The sequence below is a fragment of the Perognathus longimembris genome, chromosome 18 (genome assembly GCF_023159225.1).
Source record: "Perognathus longimembris pacificus isolate PPM17 chromosome 18, ASM2315922v1, whole genome shotgun sequence".
In the NCBI taxonomy this organism is placed as follows: domain Eukaryota; kingdom Metazoa; phylum Chordata; class Mammalia; order Rodentia; family Heteromyidae; genus Perognathus; species Perognathus longimembris.
The window spans coordinates 22,044,698-22,069,089 of NC_063178.1; the positions used below are offsets into that span (position 1 = coordinate 22,044,698).

Genomic DNA, 24,392 nt, shown 5'->3' on the forward strand with positions numbered 1-24,392 from the left:
CTGGGATCTCAGCTTTCTGTGCAGCTAGGGTTACAGGCTCATGAGTCACTGGCAACAATACATCCTTAAAGCAAAGTCATCTTATATTTTTGGTGGTGCTGGGGTTTCCACTCATGGCCTTATGCTTGACACCTCCAGTCCTAGCAAAGTTACTTTAAGTCACATCTTGGATCAAGACTTATTGATTGGTGGTCTTGGCTAGAGAATCTAATCTCCCTGAACTTTTAATAAAGGTTATATTCAGCTAGCTGTAAGGCCTAGATAAAAATAAAACACAAAGTTATAGGTAGAGTGACGAGGAACACACTTGGCTGAGTCCTTATGCCTTCCTTTATCAAATTCCAGGTTTGGGCTTAAGCATCTTAGGAAGTTACTAGGGTTATTAAATCTCTCGGAGGCTCCAGGGGTCTTATTTTCTAGCCATGTCAATGAGGTACAAGCTTACCCAGCAGCCCAGAAAGGTAGCATGGAAACAAAACAGAACCCTGACAGGAAGCAAAGCAGGCAAGAGGTGTGAGAGCGACTTGCTTTATTTCCCTCTATTAGCTGGATGACAAGCAGCTCATTGCCTAATTATTCATATCTCAGGGCTAGAGTGGAATGCCTAATAGCTTTGGCTTTTCCAATAGGGAAGCTCAGAGGCAAAATTATTTTTCTGAAGTTCCACTTCTGGTGGGAGGGGGTGTCTGAGAAAGGAGTCCAGCTTTTCCATGACCCATTAGTCTCCCTTCTATGCCAATCCTTGTTTATTCAGATCAAAAGAAGGTATTAGTAAAGCTAGGACACTAAGTTCCTAATCCTTTCATTAACTACCAGCCTCCTCACTAATGTTCCAAAGGATATAGGGCAGAAAACATACAGTTGGTGTGTGTGTTCTTTACTTCTACCGAGGGCCCTTCCCCCCTTCCCATTCTTGTTTCTATTCTTCCCCCAGTGCTCAGCGTTGGATTCTGTGTCTTAAGGGTACTTTCCCTTTTGCCTAGGATAACATCTAAACCACAGGGTCTGTTTCCAGTGGATTTCTTGCTCTAAGTCTCCTCAAATCAGATCCTATTTGGCCTTCAAAGGGCATAGCGTATTTCAGCAGAGGCAGCCTCACAGGTATGCAATCAGTCAGCCTCCCAAAAGGAAGAAAGCCCTACTAAGATTTAAGATGTACTAGTGTGTGTAGGCTGTGTGTGTGTGTGTGTGTGTGTGTGTGTGTGTGTGTGTGTGTGTTATCTGTGTGTGTTGGTATTAAGGCTCAAGACTAACTCAAGACTTCATACGCTTGCTCATCTTTTTGTTACTCTACCACTTGAACCATTCCTTTAGTCTGGCATTTTACTGGTTAATAAGAGGTAGAGTCTTGAGGACTTACTTGCCTAGACAGTCTTTCAAGCTGTTATATTGAGATATCTGTCTCCTGAGTAGCTAGGATTACAGGCATGAGCCACTAGTACCCAGGGCTAGATTTGTTATGCCAGTTTCCCTTCATTCACTAAGAGCTACATCCTCTACTAAGGCACTGATGTCAAAACTTCATTCTACATGGAAGAGAGCAGGTAGGGACAGGGGGATGATTTTTGTTTGTCTTATGGGTTATTATGCCTTCTTTAGTGAGAACAATTTAGTTATTCTATATTAAGAAAGGGATCTGATAACTCTTTTTCTAGTAGGAAAAAACCCCAAGATTCTGTTAAAACGTTTATGATATTGGGCATGGGCACGCATGCCTGGTAATCTCATCTACTGGGAAGGCTGGGTGGGAGGACCAGGAGCTCAAGGCTCACAACCCTGCCGTCTCAAAAGAATAACAATATGGGGAAATTGTTTTTCTTATCTGTTTCTTTTAAAACATGCATAAGAAGAAACAGGCCAAAGAGCTGCGTAGGCAATTATCCTCTTTCATGTGTGCATAGTTTGTACAAGTGAGTACAGTATGTGTGAAGGTATTGTACTCAGGAAAACCCATGTGATCCTGCTTCAATAAAGCCATCTTCCAAATTCCATGGATGTCTATTAGCACAGGCAACTGCCAGGTAATGGGGCTGGGCTCGGTGAGTTTTGCCTGGACTGAGGGCGCCCAGCTCTCCAAGAGCTCTTGGCCTAGGGGAGGAGACCCATCCCTATAATTCAGGAATCCACATGCTCTCAGTTAATTCCAAAGAAAACAAATATTCATGTATGGTCACATAATTTCTGTCTTTAATTCTGGGCAACAAGGCACTTTGTGATTAGAGGGTCATGACACTAAATGTTAACAATAAAAATGACTTTAATGTAACGCAGACATTACTGTCCTCCTCAGTATGGCTTATCTTACCTTGATCTTTTGGTGATACTGATAAAGAATTCTGCATTATGATGTACTTGAATAGTAACTTTCCTAAAAATAACCAAGCAAAAACAACAATTAAAAAAATGAGGCATCATGTTAAATACATACTAAAATGTTATAAGCTGTTTATAAAGCCTATTTATAACTCCATGAGTAATAAATAATACTTGGTATTCATATTTCCTTTCTTCTTTCTTTTATTTGCCAATGGTGGGGTTTGAACTCAGGATGTTGTACTCAGCTTGCTTGCTGGTATCTTATCACTAGAACCACACGTCTAGCCTAGCCTTTTCCCGGTTATCATGGAAACGAGTCTTGCAGACTTTTCTGCCAGGCTGGCTTCAACCCACAGTCTTCTATGTCTCAGTCTCCTGAGTAGCCAGCACAACAAGCATGAGCCACCAGTGCCTGGTTCCTGACTTTTCTACTGACAGGTTTTTATTTTACATCCCACACTGGACTTGGAGAGGGATGTGGGGACATCCCACTAGTAGACCACACCTAAGGAAACATTCCCTGAAAATCAGCTGCCTGATCATTATTTTTCACAGACTTTGTTTAAGAAGAAATAATTGAAGTATTTAACATGCAAGTAAGGTCAATATAACTGCAACATTTTCATTTGGTGAAATATAATTTGGTCATTGAAATGTGATTATAAAGATTATGTAGCAACATGAGAAATAGTCAATTTAATGGATACACATACTAAATGACACACACACTACGACCACAGGAGGAAAAAAAAAAAAACAAAGGCAATGAGAAAAACACGGCAGAAAATATGTTACACTGTTTGGTTACAGAATTGCAGGTGCTTTTCTCTCATTTTTGCCTTTCTATAAATTGGCTATATTAATAAAACGCAATTGCTCGAAGAGCTGTATAAGCAATTATCCTCTTTCATGTGTGCATAGTTTGTACAAGTGAGTACAGTATGTGTGAAGGTATTGTACTCAGGAAAACCCATGTGATCCTGCTTCAATAAAGCCATCTTCCAAATTCCACAGCGAACTGCCAGGTCATGGTCTGGGCTGGGATTGGTCTAAGGCTTCCTCTGCATACCCAAACTCAGTTTCTCAAGTCTCCTATATAAAATAGTACAATGTTGGGCTGGGAATATGGCCTAGTGGCAGGAGTGCTTGCCTTGTATGCATGAAGCGCCGGGTTCGATTCCTCAGTACCACATATATAGAAAACGGCCAGAAGTGGTGCTGTGGCTGAAGTGGCAGAGTGCTAGCCTTGAGCAAAAAGAAGCCAGGGACAGTGCTCAGGCCCTGAGTTCAAGCCCCAGGACTGGAAAAAAACACACACAACCACCCCCCCCCCCAAAAAAACCCAAAATAGTACAATGTTTACATGCAACCAATATGTATCTTCCTGAACACTAAATGTTTCTAGGTTGCTTATAGTACAGGTTAACGTCTACCATCCAATGAAGTAAAATTCATAATGCTTGGTATCTATTTAAAAAAAATCAAGATGCATAATGTAGAAAATAGTCAAAATTGACGCAAATAAAGAAAAAAAGACACAAATGAAAAATTTCAGAGATAAAAACTATAAAATTGAAAAAGAACCAATGGAATTGATTATTAGAGTACTCAAAAACTTGTAAGACATAAGGACATTTGATTATTCACTTAACAGATACTATTATTTGAGGTGCTAGTATGCATTTTGGAAAGGATATACTAAATACAGATTTAAAAATTCTTTTCTTCTTTTGGAACTGGGATTTGAATTTAGGGCTCCACACTTGCTAGGCAGACACCCTTAGGTGTGCTGGCTAGAAGGAGATAGGGTCTCACTTCCAGGCCTGTGCCTGAACTTGAACCCATCCACCCATTCTAGAGTGACCAGTGTAGACAGGATGAGAGGAACATGCCACTACATCTACCCTCTTCTGTTGAGATAATGTCTCAAGGACTATTCGGATATTTCCATCTCTGACTTCCACATGGCTTCATCACTGCCCAGTTATGGATTAAGAAGGGTTCTTGAAAACATGTCTGTGCAGGATGGTCTTCAACCTTAATACTCCTGTTTGTAGCCCCTAAGGAGCTAAAATTCACTGTGAACTACTGGCACCAGGCTATACATCAACCTTGTGCTTCTGTCTGATATAAAATAAATTCATAAGCAAAGAAAACATCCCACTATAAAAACTAGTCGACTTCAAATGTTATGAAAGGCATTAAGTTAGCAGTTGGGACAAAGAAGGCTGAGGTTGACAAAAATCAAAGAAATGCAAATTACTAAAATGAAGTTACCTTTATTGACATATAAATTGTCAAAAATAATAAACTGTTGAGAGTCTGAGAAAAGAAGCATGCCCACTTACTCTGTACAGCAGAGTAGGCACAGCTGAGGAGGCTGCTGGTGGCTACGTGTGCCTCGAGCCTTTAATGTCTGTAATTATTTTGGTCCAGATCTTCCTTCCACTTCTAGGAATTTATCTAAAAAAACAAACAACGGGACATGTGTAACACTACATATCAACATCATTATCACTATCCTCATTACTTTTAAAAGAACTGTCAGGATACATTTGCAAAACTCTTAAGGAAATTGGGAGTATATTTTTCTAATGAAGCTATTTTAGAGAACTTACAAAATTATAAGTGCTTATGAGACATACACTTTTGTATGAAGAATGCTACAGTTTGAATATGAAATATTCCTCCAAAAGGCTGGTGTATAAAAAAGCCTAATCTCCCAGCTGGCAGCACTATTTTAGGAGCTTCTGGAAACTAGGGGGTTGGACCTAGCTGGAGGAAGTAGGTCGCTGGAAGGAGGTCCTTGGGGGTTATCTTGTCCCTGGCTCCTTCTTATCTCTTTCTCTATTTCCTGTCTGCCATGAAGTAACCTGCTGTTCTCAGTGATACCCTCTGAAGGTGACCGTCCCTGTAGTGATTTTTCTCTCCAGGTGCTTGAAGCCAAGGGATCATGGATTGAACCCTCTGAAATCTTGAGCTTTAAAATTCCAAATAAATCCTTCCTCCCTTAAGTTGTTCCTATCAGGTATTTAGCTACAGCTCTATTTTCTCCTATTTGGCAGTTTGTTTTCATGGCTCTGAATGACTGTTTCCTTGCTGTGCAAAGCATTTCAGTTTGATGTAATCTGATTTATTTTTGCTTTTGTTTCCTGTGCTTTTGGGTTCGTGTCCAAAACCCCTTGCCCATTCCAATTTCCTGAAATACTTCCTGTTTTCTTCTAGTAGTTTCATTGTTGTTTTTTTTTTAGGTCTTATATTTGTCTTGAAGTTCATTTTGAGTTTATTTTGTAACTTGTAAGAGATAGGAGTCTAGTTTTATTTTTCTGCTCTAAATATCCAATTTTTCAATACCCCAGTGTGTACTCTGAGCACCTATGTTGAAAATCAGTTGGCTATGGATGCATAGGTCATTTCTTTCCGTGGAATTCTGTTCCATACGTCTTTGTGTCATGCCTGTATATATTTTGAAGTCATGTAGTATAATATTTCCAAGTTTATACTGGAAGATTATGCTCTCTATCTTCACTTTTTTTTGTTTTATTGGCTATTCAAGGTCAAGGTAACTTTAATTCTACTCCCAGTATTTGGGTACTTAAATTAGAAAACTCAAAGTCGTAGTGGCTTTTGTTACCACAAAAGGCAGGGCTGTATTTAATTTTACTATAATTTTGTAAAATCAATATATTGTGTTATTGATGTACCTAACATGTAAAAGAAACCAATGAATAATCACAATGTTGAAAATGATAAGCAGATTGCATAATTCACTGTAAATATAATAAAGGAAAAGATGCAATAAATAGCTATGTAAATCTGTCAGTATTTTTCAAACATCACATAAGGAAAGTCAGTGTGCACTTTTACTCCAGGGAGGGCACAGCAGCAAGCGCTGTGTCCTGCAAAGCATATAAGAATCTATGAAAATTATGATCTGACCTTTCCTAAACTGCTGAAAAGTATATTAAGCAGAAAAAAATCTATCAGAAAGGAACAAAAATTAAAGAATGCAAATAGCCAATGTCATCAATTATGGCAAGATCTAATATAAGGAACTATATAAATCACTCATATGATTGCTTTTAATTTTAGCTAATATGTCATATTTAAACAGGGTTCATTAAGAACGAAAATTAGGTGAATCTGTTACTTAAGAAAGTGACAGCTGGAAATGAAAATGTCCCCATTTCTTCTTTATTGAGGAGCCTGAGGCAAACATTGCCTTGTCTTTGTTATGCTGCTTTGCCAAGGTTCCTAAAACTAAATCTCAATAGAACCTTAGAGGAAAAAAAAGACCTTCACTTCCAAGCTCAACAAGCTTACAGACATCAGATCATGTAAACTTGTGTGGTGAGTGCTTGCTCTCTGTGTCTGCATGAATACTGAGCACAGAATTGCAATACAGCTGTCAATCTAGGTAGCCCTTATTTCCAGGAAGCTATTTCTGGGGGAACAAATATGTCATACATCACCAGATAGCCAAGCTATTCAGGTAAATGTCATAATATAACAAATTTGGCCACGAAAACTTGTAATGTAAAACTAGCAAAAAGAGTAATGATTCTTTTGGTGTCTCATAAATGGGCAATTTTCAGCAGGCTCTTTTTAAAAAAAATTAATTTTATTGTCAAGGTGATATACAGAGGTGTTACAGTTATAAACATAAGGTAGTGAGTACATTTCTTGTACTTGTTACTCCTTCCCTTGTTTTTCTCCCACCTTCCTTCCCTCCCAATCCCTCCCCGTGAGTTGTGCAGTTAATTTCAAACATATTGTCTTGTGAGTATTGCTGTTGCGTGGTTTATCCTTTATCCTTTGTCTCACCATTTTCATGTTCCCCTTCCCTTCTCTAATTCAGATAAACATATATACAATACCCAGGGTACCAAAATTAAATACAGTAACAACAGGGGATAAACCATAGGGAAAAAATGAAATAATTTCACATAGTACATTAAAAATAACAACAATGAAAAACCTCTTGTTTCCATATCTTGGAGCTCATTTCACTTAGCTTCACTTTATATGATCATATGTACATAGCTATTGAGCTATTGTGATCCTCTGAGAGGACTACTCTAGACATATACTAATTATTAACATTGAGGGAAATAATGGAATCTATGTTTCTTTGGGTCTGGATCACTACACTCAACAGTAATAAGTGCTTATTTCTATCTCGATCTATCCTACTAATCAAATTAAATTATAAAGTTGGCACTAAAGGATCAAAGAAGTTAGTGCTCAATCTACATAAGTTTTAATCCACTTCGTAAATTCTCAGTGCTTATATTCATAGTTAGATTAACATAATATATTGATGCTTAGAATTTTTTTCCTTCCCCAAATAGGTGTATTTGTCAGTAAGTTCAAAATAAAAGTACTTCAAATTCATATATGTTTAATGCTAGCCACTGACAAGAGTAAAATGTTTCAGAGAGTCACTGGGAGGCTAGTTTCAGACTCTCCAAGGCAATCCTTGCTGTACTGAATAGTTCTATAATGTTTGGAAGAAATCTTAAATTCCTTAAGTTTTTATACTCTTCTGAGATGCACATGACTATCTCCCAAAAGTTACAAGAAGGACCAATCAGCTGAGTGAGAAAATGTTCATTCTCCTCTCTCATTTTTTTTTTTTCAATACTGAGGTTTGAACTCGGGGCTTCATGCTTGCTAGGCAGGCATTCTATTACTTGATCCACAGTTCCTGCCAATACATCCATTTTTAAACCAACCTACTTAGTGTCTTGTCTGTTTTTGTTTTGTTTTTGATGGTGGAATTAATGTTAATGGATTCATATTTTACATACATGCCATTCACATTACCCAGTAATGGGACAACTGGCACAAAATTAGATTTGGCATGTGGTGTACAATACTTGACTTTTCCCATCTGACTTCAAATATAAGCTACTTGTACTGTTGGTGAGACTTCTAATACTCTGAGGATCTTCATAATTCATTCTTTCAAAGAGGGGTCTGGAAATGTGGCTTAATGGTAGAGTGCTTGCCCACTATCCATGAAGCCCTGGGTTCGATTCCTCAGTACCACATAAACAGAAAAAGCCTGAAGTGGTGCTGTGGCTCACAAGGTGCTAGCCTTGAGCAATAAGAAGCAAAGAATTTTAGGATGAGAAGGTTTCCAGTAATAAAACAACTGCAGATTTAGAGATCAAATTTCTCAGCTTACATCTTACCATAAGATATACCATAAGCTTATACTATAAGATACCTTATGGACAATGTTATCACAACAAAGAAACAAAGAGCCCCATAATGAATCTCTTACATGAATGCTATAAAATTGTTTAATTAACTCAAAACACAAAATGTGTAGAACATTCTAGTTATGCGCCATCTAACATCAGAGTTGACCAATCCAGTAGCTTACAGGTTCACATTTACACTATAATAAGCTACCATGAAAAGTACACCAACATATTTTCTATAAATGACCAAATGCACTATATAAACTAAATGAATATCCATACTTTTATTTTGTTATTTTTAATTCCTAAATAACCACAAAAATATATTTCTGAGTAGTAACTCATATGTCATTTTTCTGCCTCAGTAAAAATCTATTTAGGAAAATATATTCTAGTTCAGGCCCAATTTCTTTCCCCTTTACAGATTTTTTTAAAATAAATTTTCTTCCAACTTTGATGGCTCTACCTAGAACTTTAAAATTTCTATTTCTAGTCTTCAGGTTCCAGGGCACAGTATTGTCTGATTATATGGTGTCAACCTACTCCACTTGGCTGCCTCCAAACTCAGCTCCTGCCTGCACACTGAGCTCCTGAGCAGTCCTTCTCAAAGCCACTGTTCCACTCCATCACCACGCACTGCTTTCGCGTAGGAACTCAGCTTGCCACCTCGTCTCACCTCTTTCCAATCTACAGTTTCTGTGTAGCTACACTAGCCTTTCCATGTTTTCCTTTATAATTAAAAATGTAAAGAAAAGCTACATAAAGCATCTGTACATTTATTTATGTATGTATTTATTTTGCCAGTCCTGGGGCCTTGGACTCAGGGCCGAAGCACTACCCCTGGCTTCTTTTTGTTCAAGACTAGCACTCTGCCTCTTGAGCCACAGCTCCACTTCTGGCTTTTTCTGTGTATGTGGTGCTGAGGAATCAAATCCAGGGCTTCATGCATGCTAGGCAAGCGCTCTACCACTATGCCACATTCCCAGTGCTCTGTACATACTTTAAAAAAATGCAGCCATGATTTCCTCTTCCTCAGGATGTGGTTCTAATCTTATTTCTTCTTCTCCCAGAGGTAACTAGGCTTTGAATTTGGGCCTCATGCTTGCCCGGCAGGTGCTCTACCACTTGAGCTACATCCTAGTCATTTTTGCTCTAATTAGTTTTTATTTTATTTTGTTGGTCGTGGGGCTTGAACTCTGGCAAATACGTTTTAGAAGCATCTCAGGCCTGGTGTCAGTGGTTCATGCCTGTAATCCTAATTACTCAGGAGGCTAAGATCTGAGAATCACGGTTCAAAGCCAACCCAGACTCTTATCTCCATTAAAACTACCAAAAACACTAGAAAAGGGGCCGTGGCTCAAGTGGTAGAGCATTAGCCTTGAGCAAAAGAAGGCCAGGGACAGTGCTCAGGCCCTAAGTTCAAGCCCCAGGACTGGCAAAAGGAAAAAAAAGAAAGAAACATCACTATCTTGTTCCTGTCTATCGGTCTGGCTGGCTGTGGTTCTGTCAGTGTAGATTTAATTCATTATTATAGACATGACCACATTCCCACTACTTTTGCTCTTCTCTTATCTGCACAGGGACAAAATCGTCTTTAAACTAAGCAGATTTACAGGAAATGGCTGTAAGTTTTGTAAGAGCATTTCAGATTCCTTGACTCCCTCTCCTCTCTTCTCCTCGCTCCGTGGACCACCTGGTAGTCTATCAACACTCTCCATTTCTACCCCTCACTTCCCTTCCCTTCAGACTCCCACTGTGGACAATTTAGCCCATTTGTCTCTCAGGTGCCATGTCTAGCCTTTTCCTTCTGTACAATTCCAGAATTAAATTAAAATCTCATCCATTATCTTTATAATAACTAATGAATAAACAAACCCTCACTTCTCTGCTTCATTTCCCACTAACTCCAACCATGCTTTATAGCTTTTCTCATGTTCTTGTGGAGTGTGTGAATTGGCGTTTAATAAATGATTCTGATTTTTTTTTGGCATGGTGTGTGTGGGGGTGTGTGTGCGCACATGTGCATGTTTAGGGATACTGGGTTTGAATTCCGCACCTTCTGCTTGGTAGGCACTTTACCACTTGAGCTACTCTCTCAATACCAGTACTGCCCCGCCCCCCACCAAGCTTTTTTTTTTTTTTCCCCCTTGTGCAGGTCCTGGGTCCTGGGGCTTGAACACAGGGCCTAGGCACTGGCTCTGAGCTTCTTTTGCTCAAGGTCAGCACGCTACCACTTGAGTCCCAGCTTGTATTTGATTGGACATAGGAGTCTCACTAACTTTCTGGTGTAGGCTGGCTTCAAATTGTAATAGTCAGATCTGAATAGCTAGGATTCTGAATAGCTAGGATTACAGGCTTGAGCTGCTGGTGCCCAGCTGTACTGGTTATGTTTGAGAGAGGGTTATCATATCTAGGACACCCTGGATTATAAACCTCCAATTTGTGTATCCCTTTGTTGCTAGGATGACAGGTATGCAACACAGTGCTCCCGCATTGGTTAAGATAAAAACTTGCAAACTTTTATGACTGAACTAGCTTTAACCCTTTATCCCTCAGTCTCTGCATCCTAAGTAGCAAAGATTACATGCTTGAGCTACTGTGCCTGAATGTTCTCTTAAATAGTTCAGAGTTTTATCTTATCCTTGAAGGGCTCTGTGAGGTCAGAGACAGGCCCTTTCAAAGTCATGCAAGTTTCTTCTTCTATTCCCTGTTCCCAATGCTTTCTGCCTAACATTTATTATAAAATGACTTTCTTAATGGAAAAAGCTCCATAGAAATGAACAAAGACAAAAAACAGAACAGGGGGTTAGAAATCTGTCAGGTGAGAAAGAAACATTCTGGAATTAGTTTTCTTTCCTTTTCTCAATTTCTTTTGGTGGTACTAGAACTTGAACTTGGGGCCCTGACTTTGCTAAGCAGGCACTTTACCTTTTGAGTCATGTTCCCGGCCCTGGGATTTGTTCTTTTTGTCACGTCAAAAGCTTCCATTGCAGGGGCTGGGGATATAGCCTAGTGGCAAGAGTGCCTGCCTCGGATACACGAGGCCCTAGGTTCGATTCCCCAGCACCACATATACAGAAAACGGCCAGAAGCGGCACTGTGGCTCAAGTGGCAGAGTGCTAGCCTTGAGCGGGAAGAAGCCAGGGACAGTGCTCAGGCCCTGAGTCCAAGCCCCAGGACTGGCCAAAAAAAAAAAAAAAACAAAACAACAACAAAAAAAAAAAAGCTTCCATTGCTGGGCTGGGGATATAGCCTAGTGGCAAGAGTGCCTGCCTCGGATACACGAGGCCCTAGGTTCGATTCCCCAGCACCACATCTACAGAAAATGGCCAGAAGCGGCGCTGTGGCTCAAGTGGCAGAGTGCTAGCCTTGAGCGGGAAGAAGCCAGGGACAGTGCTCAGGCCCGGAGTCCAAGGCCCACGACTGGCCAAAAAAAAAAAAAAAAAAGCTTCCATTGCTGTACATTATGATAATGTTATATAAACAGTTCTGAAAGTTTTTACTCACATATCTGAAGAAATTTTTAGACAATAGCATTATTTAGAGACATACATATATCATGGCATTTTAAAACCAGACAAAACCTGATACTTTTTTCTTTCAACTAATATAGTACTCCATTACTAAATTTGCAACCAAGAAGAAAAAGACTTAATTTCAGTGCCCTAATATGAACACTATTAGCATTTTCATGGTTTGTCTCCTGATGCCTATGTTTATGCTTCATTATAGTTTGTAATATGTGTAATCATAGTTCATGTATCATTATCATTTTGTTCTAAGAATATACTTACGGGGTTGGGAGGTGAGTTAAAGGTTGCCTGTGTACCTCGTGTGTGTGAAGACTTGGGTTCAATCTTCAGCATTGAAAAAAAGTACTTGTATATTAAGCATTTTCTTATATTGCTGCAGACTTCAACAGCCACTTTTAATACCATGCTTGTTTTAGTTTAAAAATAAAAGCACATAGCAAACAAAAATTCAAACAGTAAAAAAAAAAAAACAAAACAAGGAAGAATGAAAATATGCTTGCCTCTGGTTTGAGTCTCCCAATTTGTCCCAAGAGGCAGAGGCAACAACTTGCTACACTTCAGTGGTATTCTTTCAGGAAGTCAGTGGGGACAGAAGCTCAGGTGTACAGATGTGCTCCATTTCCTTCTTGTTAAATTGAAGCAGATTACACATGCTGGTCTTTTTTCATCATACGTTTTTGAGACTTCTCCGTAGCACTTATTGATGCTTTTCACTCTTCATAAAGGCTCAGTAGTATGTATTTTATTGCCTGGAACCACTATTTACTAATCCATTGATTGACAGTTCTGTCTTGCTCTTACAAAACGGCCATGTGCAATAGCATACATGTAACTTTGTTACTACGTGGAGGTCTTTCTGTAGGATAAATTCCCAACCAGAAATTTCTGGGTTGACTTAACATTTTTTAATTTATTGGTAAATTATTACTCAAAGCTTTCTGCTGTACCACTTTGAGCCACAGCTGCACGTCTGGTTTCTGATGAGTCGCAGAGCCTTTCCTGCCCAGGCTGCTTCTGATCACGATCCTCAGATCTCAGTCTCTTCAGACTGGATATCCTGGGTTTGAATCCTCCAAGGATTACAGGCATGAGCCACCAGTGCCTGGCTTCAAAACATTTTTATAAATTGACCCAACATATGAAAATGACCCAAAAACTATTTGTGAAAACTGCTGTAGAGTTGCTTTTTTAATTAAGTGCAAAAAATTTTAAATTCCAACGTATCTACATATTTTCTACAATTTTGGTTGGGGATACAAACACTGAATTTCATTGAAATATACAAACCCTGACAAGAAAATAGAAACCAAGATTCACATCCCAAAGACTGTGTTAGAAGGATGATTGCTTATGGAAAAATCTGAGAAACTGGCAAAGGGAAAGAGTCCATTTGAAGAGACAGGGCTGCTATCCAATAGCACAGAAAGGAAGTATTAGTGTTCATGTAGCAAGACCCACTTGCTAGGAATATGAAAAGTCAGTGACTTACTCATTGAAAAAGGACAACCCAGAGAAAACAGCAAAAGGAAGACAATCCCACATATTAAAAAAAAAGTAGCAATTAAAGCCATTTTCCCCCTAGACATTACAGAACACACAGGTGTGGCTTTAAGATAATTTATAGTACAAAACTGGGCTCTCTTGTCTAATATGAAATGTTATATTGACTGAGGTGCTACTGGCTGAGGATCAGGTGAACCCAATTAACCCAATTTTTTAACTTGCCCATACTAAGTGGTTTATTTTAGATGTATAGATACTCCAAAAGTCCTTTAGGGTACAACGTGGGAAAACCATAAATAGGCTATAAAGGTTATGACATTAATTTTGTTGTCATTTTCATGCTTAAAGCATGCATAAAAATGAAAAAAGAAAACTGTCCTTTGGGAACAAAGGCAAAGCTGAAAGTAATTGTGTTAGGTATCATAATAGTATTAAGTTAAACACTGTGTCCCTAGCTAAATTTATTTGGGTATCTTTTGTTAATGAATGCAACGTCTCAAATAAGATTACTGTAGTTCTACATAGAACAAAATGGTTTCCCTGGGCTCATTTCAAAGCTTTATTCAAGAGATAAAAACTTAAAATTCACTGGGTGTAATACTTATTAATCTTTACGTGTCATGCTTAATAGCCTAAATTTTCTCTTATTTTCTGTTGTTATATATGCTTCTCCTCTGATGTCAACTGAGGATTTGCTTGTAACCATTACTATTTATTTCCACCCAAAAGAAAATAGGGAGAAACCATCTCAATATCTCAGTAGCTTCTTTCTGGGCTTAAGTTTTTAAGAACCAAACTGCTTCGTGCATTTAGAGAACTGACATCTAAGGTGAATGACAGTTCAGATTCCCCCTACCTTCCCCACACTTATCCTGAGCACCAAGCAGGACAGGAAGCCATCCGACCTAGGCTGTGGGAAGTATTTGCTGCCTGAAACTTCAATGTTACCTACAACTTAAGTAACGCTCTATGGCCCCCTGGGACCTGGGTGGTTTCTCTTGGAACATCCAGTGACACTTTAAGGATCTAAAATGCTGATGAAGATCATCCACCTATGTGTCACATCCACTAAGAATCACATGACATAAAACCTGAAATTGAAATACCATCAACAGGAAATCTCTTCTCATGCTAGCACACAATCTCTAGCACCAAATTAGAAAATCAGTTGACTGTGGCAATGCATTCACTGACCATTTGATATCTCCATCCATTTCTGAGTAGGAGGATTAATTTTAGCCTAAGTAAGTAAAAGCATATAAAAATAAAATGATAATTTCAAAAGACAAAAAAGTCTGCTAAGCGTGGTAGCTTCTGAGAAGGGAAGAACTGGGAGGCACATTTCAGGTAGAAAGTAGTTTTCCACCATATACTTTCCCCCCCTCCAAAAATGTATTTTACTACAACGGGATAATTATGGAGAACTGGAAAAGAAACATGTCCAGCTCTTCAAACAGAATATGGGAGCAAAGATGTCCCAGTATATATTCTTCTATAAAATGTACAACTTGGGCTGGAGATTTGGCCTAGTGGCAAAGAGGGCTTGCCTCGTATACATGAAGCCCTGGGTTCAATTCCCCAGCACCACATATACAAAAAATGGCCAGAAGTGGCACTGTGGTTCAAGTGGTAAGAGTGCTAGCCTTGAGCAAAAAGAAGCCAGGGACAGTGCTCAGGCCCTGAGTCCAAGCCCCAGGACTGGCCAAAAAAAAAAGTACAACTGAACATTATCAATGAAAACAGTAAGAATGAAGTAGGTTTCTATAAAAATGGTAATAATAAATAATAAACACTGGTACAGAAAGATGCCTGTAAAACAATCTCAAGTGAAGGATATATACACTAATGTGTATATTCTAATCCAAGTTGTGTATGAAATAAAAAGAAAAGATGTATTTCCATTAAGGAGCATCAAGTCATCAACAGTGGTTACTTTGGGGTCTTGGCTGGCTTTTTTGGGTACAATATACATATATGCCTGCATATATGTATGTATAAATGCTCTATATGTATATACGCTTAACTAATGTATAATTACACAACACATGTAATCATGTACTGTATAATGAAATTTTGGCTAACAGCAGGTTATGTATATAAAAGTGGTTGGTTCTGTGTGACTTAACTTTTGTATCACTGACAGAAATAACTAAAGAAGCCACTGTTTTTGCTCAGTATTCTCAGCAATGTCACTTCATCATGGGAGGGAATACACATCCTGGTAGCCAGGAAGCAAAACAAGGGACTATAGAAACAGGCCAGGGAAAAAGATAAGTTTCTAAGGATAAGTCCCAAGTGACCTACTTCCTCCAACTAAGCCCCACCTTCTACCTTTCACCATAACCCAACAATGACATCAAGGGATTAATCTATTCATTCTGCCAGGGATTTCAGCATCTAACTGTTGCTGGAAATCCCTCACAGATACTTCCTGAGGTGTTTACTCATCTCCTAGGTGTTTCTCAATCCTAGTGTTTCTCAACCTGACAAAATTAACCATGACAAGTCTACACCTTATCAGTTTGACTCCCAAACACATCTCCTTTTACCATAACATTCCAAACCTGCCTCCCCCACCCGAGTCTCATGATAATTTAACAATGCAAAATGTATTTAGTCCATTTCCAAGAGTCTTTGAAGTTTTAATAGTTTTTACATGTTCACATTCTAAGTCTCCTTTGAGACTCTAGGCCAATTCTTAGCTGTGAGACCCTGCAAAAACCAAGGTACACACTTGACAGAAATAACTTCAGGGAAAGACAGTTTATTTTGCCTCATAGTTTTAGGGAGATGTCAGTTTTCTATAGCAAGAGGGCCTGGTATAGCAGTTCATATCATGGTAGACAGGAAGGAAAAAATGGAAATATAGAAAGCGGACAGAGTAAGATATGTCTCCAAGGTCGCACTCAGTAACTTACTTCCTTCAGCCAAGCTTTCTTGCCTAACTTTCCTCAATCTCCCCAAAATGCCATCATATGAATCCATCAAGAGATGGAGCCATTCATTATGTCAGAGCCCTCAAAATCTAACAGGATCTGGAAATGCCCTAATAAATGAATCGAGAGGCGAGTTTTACTAATCTCTCAAGAATTTCTCCATCTAGTCAAGTTGACAAGTTTGGGGTCAGTGAACCCTCTCCTGTAATCCTAGCTCTTTGGCAAGCAGAATTTGGAAGGATCAAGGTCAGTGGACAATCTCGGCAAAAATGGCAAAACACTATATGAAAAATAACTAAAAAGGAAAAGAGGTTGGAAGCATGGCTCAGTAGATAGAGTGCAAGCATGCAACCTTGAGTTCAAAGCCCAGAGTTGACCTGTAAGCCCCCCTCCACCAAATTAACCACTACAGTTCCATGATTATAATAGATATAAAACAATTCCTATTACCTAATGAAATCAAAATGATTCTATGAGGCAAACTGACAGAACTACCAAAGCCACTGGCAGGCTCAGGATCTGACCATAAAACTTGCCCAAGACCACCAAATGATCTCTCCTAGACTGCCATAAAGATGCTGGTAACATTCTTGGGAGTCACACAAGCTAGTGTCATGTTGTGATAGCGGAGGAGTCATGCATCAACAGAGCATGCGTATGAACAAGAGCAGCGATCCTATAGTGTGACCTCTCGGCCCTACAGTACCCAGGACTTGGGTTTGAGACTGTTCACTCTGTATTGGCAGTCTGCACACAATGGTCACACAAACTTAGGCAGACAGGTTTTTTCCTTCTTTCAGTGGTACTAGGATTTGAACTCAAATCATTACACTTCCTAGGCAGGTGTCTCTACTACTTAAGCCATACTTACAGTTTTTTGCTTTTACTTCGTTTTCAGATAGGGCCTTGCTTTGACCAGTGCCAGCTTTGGACACTGAGCCTCTTACCTATATCTCCTCAGTAGCTGGGACTAGAGGCATGTACCACTATGTCTGGTTCTCTTTATCACTTCTTGCTGTTTTCCTCATTTAAATTTCATAGTGAACATTATACTCAACAAATAATTTACAAAAATCAAAGTCTATCCATCAGCTACCTAATTAAGGAACCTAGTAAATGGCACCTATACTGGTAAAAAAAAAAACAAACAAACAACAATTAAATGTAAATCCTTATACAATTTTTTTGAACCTGAAAATAATTTAAACTTACTAACAGACTACAATATTAGCACAAAGTAAAAAAATAAATCAAAGGAACAGTATTTTCTAACTTCAATTAGCTAATGTCTGTCCTGTTTTACTTCACTCAATTTGCATAATTTAATTCTTCTTTCCTAACACTGGCTTATACCTGCATTAATTTAATGACTGTCTTTCCTGACAGACTCAAAGCTACAAGGCTGGGAGTGGGGTCCACATCTCTATTGCTCCTATTAGTTCAAGGCCTTGGAAAAGAACTTTTCAAATGTCTTTGCCAAATGGACTTGATTTTAAAAGATATAAATGTAAACCAAAGGAGATGTAATATTTTACAGATACTCAAGGAAAAATATTTCCTAATAAAGATTACGTAACCAACCAACAGAACAAAAAGTTACACATAGGTAAAAAATAGCATAAGGATGGAAGAAAAGTTATTTGCCTAAATGATTGGTGTGACAAAATTAAATCATGTGTTCTCTAAGCACAATTACCAAAGGCCTCCAATTTTGGATTCCTTACAAATATTAGCCTCCGAGTCATAAAGTCAAAGACTTCAAAAAAAATAACAAGTAATTTCTAAACTGAGATATTACTACACTTTTAAAGTACGTTATTACTGAAAAATGCCTTTTTCTTAACGTGAGTGTTTTGGAATTCTTTGCATTGAAAAAAAATTTAGAAAGAATTATGGGACAGCAAATAGCCTAGATTGGGATAAATCTAATTCACACAACTTATCAGTCATTAATTTGTCCTTAATGTAGCCCAAACCATCCAACAACAAAGAAAACCACAACAAACAGCAACAGAAGAGTAAGTTAATTTTCAGGTGGGGGTTAGGAAGGAATGCTATTAATATAACAACAGAACCATAAATCTACATTTATTTGAGATTACTATGTTCCGAACAGTATTCTAAGCGTTTTCAGTGTGTCCTAGTTTATTTTTATTATATGGGACAGACATTTTGTGACCCCTCCACCCTCATTTTACATATAAAGAAATTCAGTCACAAGGGGGTTGCAAATTATTCAATCTCACACAGCTAGTGAATGTGTCTTGAAGACTTGGAACAGGGTTTGTCCTTAAACTTCAACTCCACTCATGAAGTTTCCATTTCAAATGACAAACAACTCTCTGAAATTAAAATATATAATAGAATAAGCACGTTTGGAAAAAATGTGTCATACTTATCAACAGTAAGGAGTTAATCTTTAGACTGATCCTATATTGACAGTAACAAAAATGGAGACAATGCAAACAGGAGGAAACTACAATATTCTCATGTTAGTGACCACAGTCTTTGCTCCTTTCTTGCTCATGCAGGTTTGTGGGAACAAGTAAAAATGTCACTGAAACCAGGCACTGGTGGCTCACACTGTAATCCTAGCTACTATGAAAGGCTGAGATCTGAGGATCATGGTTCAAAACCAGCCCAGTCAGAAAAGCTGTGAAACTTGTATCTCTAATAAACAACTTGGAAAACGCCAGAAGTGGCACTGTGGTTCAAGTGATAGAGCACTAGCTTTGTGCAAAAGAAGTTAAGGGACAGCACTAGGCCCTCAGTTCAACCCCCAGGGCACTCTCTCTCTCTCTCTCTCTCTCTCTCTCTCTCTCTCTCTCTCTCTCTCTCTCCCAGAAAAGCACTGTTAAAGTCAGGTCTTGGAGAATGATGACATTGATGACATTGAAAGGGTGATGGTCAAGATGCATTATACTTATAAACTGTTTTGTTGATGCTAATCTACATGTACAACTACTTAAACAATAATCTTTAAAAATGTATACTAATATTTTCTCTAAATAAATCTTTTCGTTTTCATAACTTAAATTTCCTTTGAAACTAGAAGTCAGTTGCTCATGCTTGTAATCCTAGAAACTAAGGAGGCTGAGATCTGAGGATCTTGGTTCAAAACCGGCCTGGGAAGAAAAGTCCATGAGACACTTACATGCAATTTACTACCAGAAAGCAAGAAACTGAGCTGTGGCTCAAAGTGGTACAGCATTTGTCTTGAGCACAAAAGCTCTGGGACAACACTCAGGCCCTCAGTTCAAGCCTCAGGACTGACACACACACAAACACATACAATTCCCTCTAGCTTTGCTGTGTACAAAACATTCATAATGTTTTGAAAGTACTGAACTATTTTCCCATTAGTACTGCATTAGTAATAAAGCACTCATGGCCAGGAAATTGCTTTTCTTAAATAGTCTGTTTTACTTATTTCCCATCCACATGTACCTTGCTTTCTTCACAGGATTCCCCTGTTGGTTCTGTGTACCGCATTCTAAATCCAACTATATGCATGCCCATAACTAACTCTGCAAGAGTCATTAGAAGGAAAAGGTATGGTATAAATTAAAATTAATTTCATTGTAGTTTTGTGTGTGTAGTGTGTGTGTGTGTGTGTGTGTGTGTGTGTTCCAGTACTGAGGCTTGAACTTAGGGCCTGGGTGCTGTCCCTTTTCTGCTCAAGGCTGGCACTCTATACCACTTGAGCCATACCACTTCTGGTTTTTTGGTAATTAACTGGAAATAAGAGTCTCACGGACTTTCCTGTCTGAGCTGGCCTTGAACTGAGATCCTCAGCTCCTTGAGTAGTTAGGGTTAAAGACATGACTCACTGGCACCTGGTTTTCAGTATAGTGTTAAATCACCCAAATGGCTTTTAGAAGTTTTAAGAAAACACTATTCTATTCCATGTAACTGTGGAATAGAAACATCATTTAAGAACTAAGTTGACATTTTAGAACTTGGGCTGGCAAGGAAGTAAGAAATTGCTAAAACTGAATTCATTCCAGATATTTCTCGTTAGAAGGGAGTAACATGCCAGAAAATTATTTCAGTGTCTACTTGCATTACTTTCATCAAGTGAGGAAACTTAAATGACAGGTGATCTCTACAACACTGTGCCAAGTACCTTCTAATAAGACACAGAGGTTGTTAGCTAAGACAAAAGAGACTCCCTGAGCACAATTCATCTGGCAAATATTAAAAATTTTGTTTGCTTGATTTTCTCAATTTGTACTTTTCCAAAATATTTTCCATCAGTAAATGGCATGACTCTATATTATATATGACTGCTTTTGTAACAAAGAGGTATTTTTGGCAGAAAAAAAAATCCAATCATGTTAACTAAATTTGTATATACCAAGGGAACATCTCTGGCTTAGAACTAGCCTCCAACTTGCTTACTGCCACAAGTACAGCATGTAGAGGAACCTTGCCCTTTATCCCTTACCTACCCATCTTGGTGAGTCTAGCATTATAGCAATTTCTTCTCCTAAATAAGCCTGTAGAAGCATCCATTTCTTTCCTTGTACAGCTTAACTTCTGGTGTGAATTGCTGTATCATGTGATCAGCGGGTACTCTTTTACTCTTGCCCCTTCTTTAGCTAACAGACACAGTGATGTTTTCAAAGCACAAACTAGAGCACCCTTTCCCACAATAAAAATCTCTCAAAGCCATAATACCTCTATGTCTTGACCTGCTTCATTCTGTATTCATTGCTCTGTACTTTGTGTCCCTGCCACACTAGCTTCCTTTTCGTTTCCTGAACATACTACAGCTTTCTAAATATGTTGAATTGCCTTTCACTATTTGCTCTGATAATTTGGATGATCCTTCAGATCTGTGTTATAGTCAGCTTTCTGTTGCTGTGACAAAGCACCTGAGAAAATCAACTCACAAGGAGGAAGGATTATTTGAGTTTATGGTTTCTGAGGATTCAGATTTGGAGCCTGTGGTCAGGCAGTACATCACGGTGGTGGGAGAACCTGGCAGCAGGAAGAGGCCCGGTGTCCTCTTCTAGGGTAACTTCCCCCTATGACCTAACTTCCTCCTACTAGCTTTCACTTATAAGGTTCTACCAACTCCCCAAAGAACAACAGACTGGCAAGAAAGCCTGCAGCATATGAGACTTTGGGAGATACTTAAGATACAAACCATAACAAGATCTCAAGGCAAAATCATAGGAGAACTGTCCTGACCTAATCTGGTTCAGATATTCATGTAATAGATCCAGTAATTCTTGAATCTTTCTCCGATAGTACTTGCTATAATTGTGATTTTACTGAAGATGATGCTTAGTATCCCCGACATATAAGAAGCCCCAGAAGGGCAGTGTTCACATACTGTTGTGTAACATAGTACCACAGGCATTTGGCACAATTAGAATATTCACATTCATGGTATAATTGATATGATGTATAGGGCATAAATCCTCTTTAAATGATTATATCTAGGAACACAATAGGCATATTCCATACAGATATAGGTCATTAGCTAATCTATGCTTTCCCAAAGAAGCTTCCCATATCCTTCATATCAATAATGCACAGAGTTCCCCATTTCTACATATTTTCACTAACACTTGCTTTTTTCCATTACTCCATTAAGCAGTATTTCATTGTGTTTACTCTTTAATGATTAATGATGTTGAGTGTCTTTTTAAGTGTTCACTGGAAATTTCTGCATTTATAAAATGTATTCAATTCCTTTGTCCAGTTTTCTTTTTAACTTTTCATTAATGAGTTTTCAAGAATTCTTTCTATATCGTGGATATGTCTGGTTGGATAGGTGACTAGAAAAACATTTCCACCATTCTGCAACAGTGCTTTTGTTCACCTCCCCTTTTGCTGGTATATTTTAAAGCATAAGAGTTTTTAAATTTTAGCTTAGACCAACTTATTTGCTTTTTATTTCTTATGCTGTTGTGTCAATGTAAAATACCATGATGTAATCCAGAGTCATAAAGATACCAGGCCATTTTTTCCTCTGAGTTTTATCTCTTATCTTCAGGTGGCTGATCTGATTTGAGTTCCTCTTTATATGCTATATAAAATGGAGAGAGAGAAGGGTTTTCTCTTTTATTCTCTTGCATGTGAATATCTAGTTGTCTCCAATGGCTAAGAAGACTCTTCTTTTTCATTGAATTGTCTTGACACCCTTGTCAAAAATCAATATACCAACTGGGCACGGGTGGCTCATGCCTGTAGTAATCATAGCTAAAGATTGAGAGCTGAGGATTGCAGTTCAAAATTAGTAAATAAATAAATTGCTGCAAATGTTTTAAAAATGTGCCTAAAAATTTCCCCAAACCTTCCTTGTCTCTTCTTTAATGCTGACCTCATTCATAGCAGAAACAGACTGGCAGAAGACCTACACCCAGAACAACCCAAGTCTCTAGTGGTGTCCTATGAATGCTCATCCCCTCAAGGTTCACAAGTACTAAGAAAAAAGTGTTTTTGGTCATGCAGGAAATCCACTGCCCAGCTCAGTTTTAGAAACAGAAGAATAAGGCTCTTGGATGAACAATACTGAACTTTCTCCCCTTAGCACCTCAAACTTTCTGAAATGATGATGCTCTTCCCATAGCACCGCTCTCTGGTTTCCTGTTGCCCAAGGAGAAGGGCCTCCCCATTACCACCCACATCTACCCAAAAAACTGCAATCCCTACTTCAGAACTGACTCAGCTGTGGGGGGCCCCTCACCCTCCCCAAGGCCAGGCCTGGGATTCCCTTTCGCTTTACAACATGGAAGCATAATTTCTTCTCTGGCTTATATATTCAGTCTGTTCCTTTAAGTATATTTCTTACACTGACTTTTAAACAAACCCCAATCTTCCAATAAAACAAGAAAAACAACATCATTTGGTTTCACCTCTCCCTGCAGCTGTAGCCACAGACTATCTGCTATTCTCCTTGCTTGAAATGAGCTTCTGTATAAAACTGCTGGAGTGTTCTCACGCCATTTCCTCATCTCCTGCCCATGCTGCTTGTCCTTTTGAGCCCTACCACCCCTCCTCCAAGATTGCCTCTGCCAAAGTCACACACAGACTCGGTTCAGTCCTCATTTTACCTGACCTCTCAGCAGCAAAACAACTGTTCCTAATCTCCTCGGGGCTTCTTGTCTCTTACTTTACATGGACCAGAAGGCCCTGGTTTTTTTTCCTTCTACCTTCCTGGCCATGCTTGGCCACTGACTGCTGGAGCCCTTCTAGGTAAACATCATGTCTTACTTTATGTTCTCTCCCTAGGGTATCTTATCCGCAGCATTTTTATTTAAACCACGTTCAGATATTACTAATCTCTAGTCCTCTAACGCTTCTCTGAGCTCCTATATCAGATGACTCTCATCTGTCTTTCCAGGCAGTGTATCCACTGTGAGCCCCACTTGGTCTCCGAGATGGATTTCTTGGATTCAGATCCTGTCTTTTCTGCTTATGATCTGACTGGGAGCAAGGGTCGTCATATGGCTACACCTCTGCATTCCTAACTAGCTTCACTCCTCATCCGTGCCTTGCCCTTTCTCACCAAAGGTCTTTGCCTATGCTCTCTCTGTTTCAAGTGTTTTCCTCCTGCTCTAGTTAGATCCTTTTTATCCTTTAGATTGCTCCTTAAGTGACCTTCCTGAAGGAAGCCTTTTGCTGGGCTTTCGGATGAAGCCAAGCACTTTTACTGTTGCTTCGGACTTCTCCAGCTTTTCCTTCAGGGCAGAAAAAGGGGAGGTGCATTAGAAAAGAAGAGCAGAGGAATCTTCCAGTCAGTCAGAAATTTAAAGAAGATAATCATTACTATGAGAAAAAGCCATCAGCTAATGAAGAGAGTTAGTTGAGTCATCACTGGCTGTGTAAAGGGAAAAAAAAATCCTCAATAGCAAATCTGCTGGAATCAGAACAAAGAAATA

At 38.9% G+C, this 24,392-nt stretch overlaps 1 protein-coding gene across 11 annotated transcripts in view; it reads right to left on the minus strand.

Annotated features, from left to right (window-relative positions):
• The window catches only part of Znf438 (zinc finger protein 438), a 132,521-nt gene that overhangs the window by 25,862 nt on the left and 82,267 nt on the right, over window positions 1-24,392 (minus strand). For 9 of the 11 annotated variants that reach the window (XM_048367922.1, XM_048367925.1, XM_048367926.1 and 6 more), the window contains 2 exons: window positions 4,665-4,779; window positions 2,306-2,368 (listed from right to left, as the gene is read on the minus strand). In XM_048367922.1, coding sequence (XP_048223879.1) covers window positions 2,306-2,342 — 37 coding nt within the window. In that variant the 5' untranslated portion in view covers window positions 2,343-2,368; window positions 4,665-4,779. Of the gene's footprint in view, window positions 1-445; window positions 486-2,305; window positions 2,369-4,664; window positions 4,780-16,591; window positions 16,597-24,392 lie in introns of all 11 variants that reach the window. The other 2 variants (XM_048367930.1, XM_048367928.1) reach the window with 2 other exon arrangements.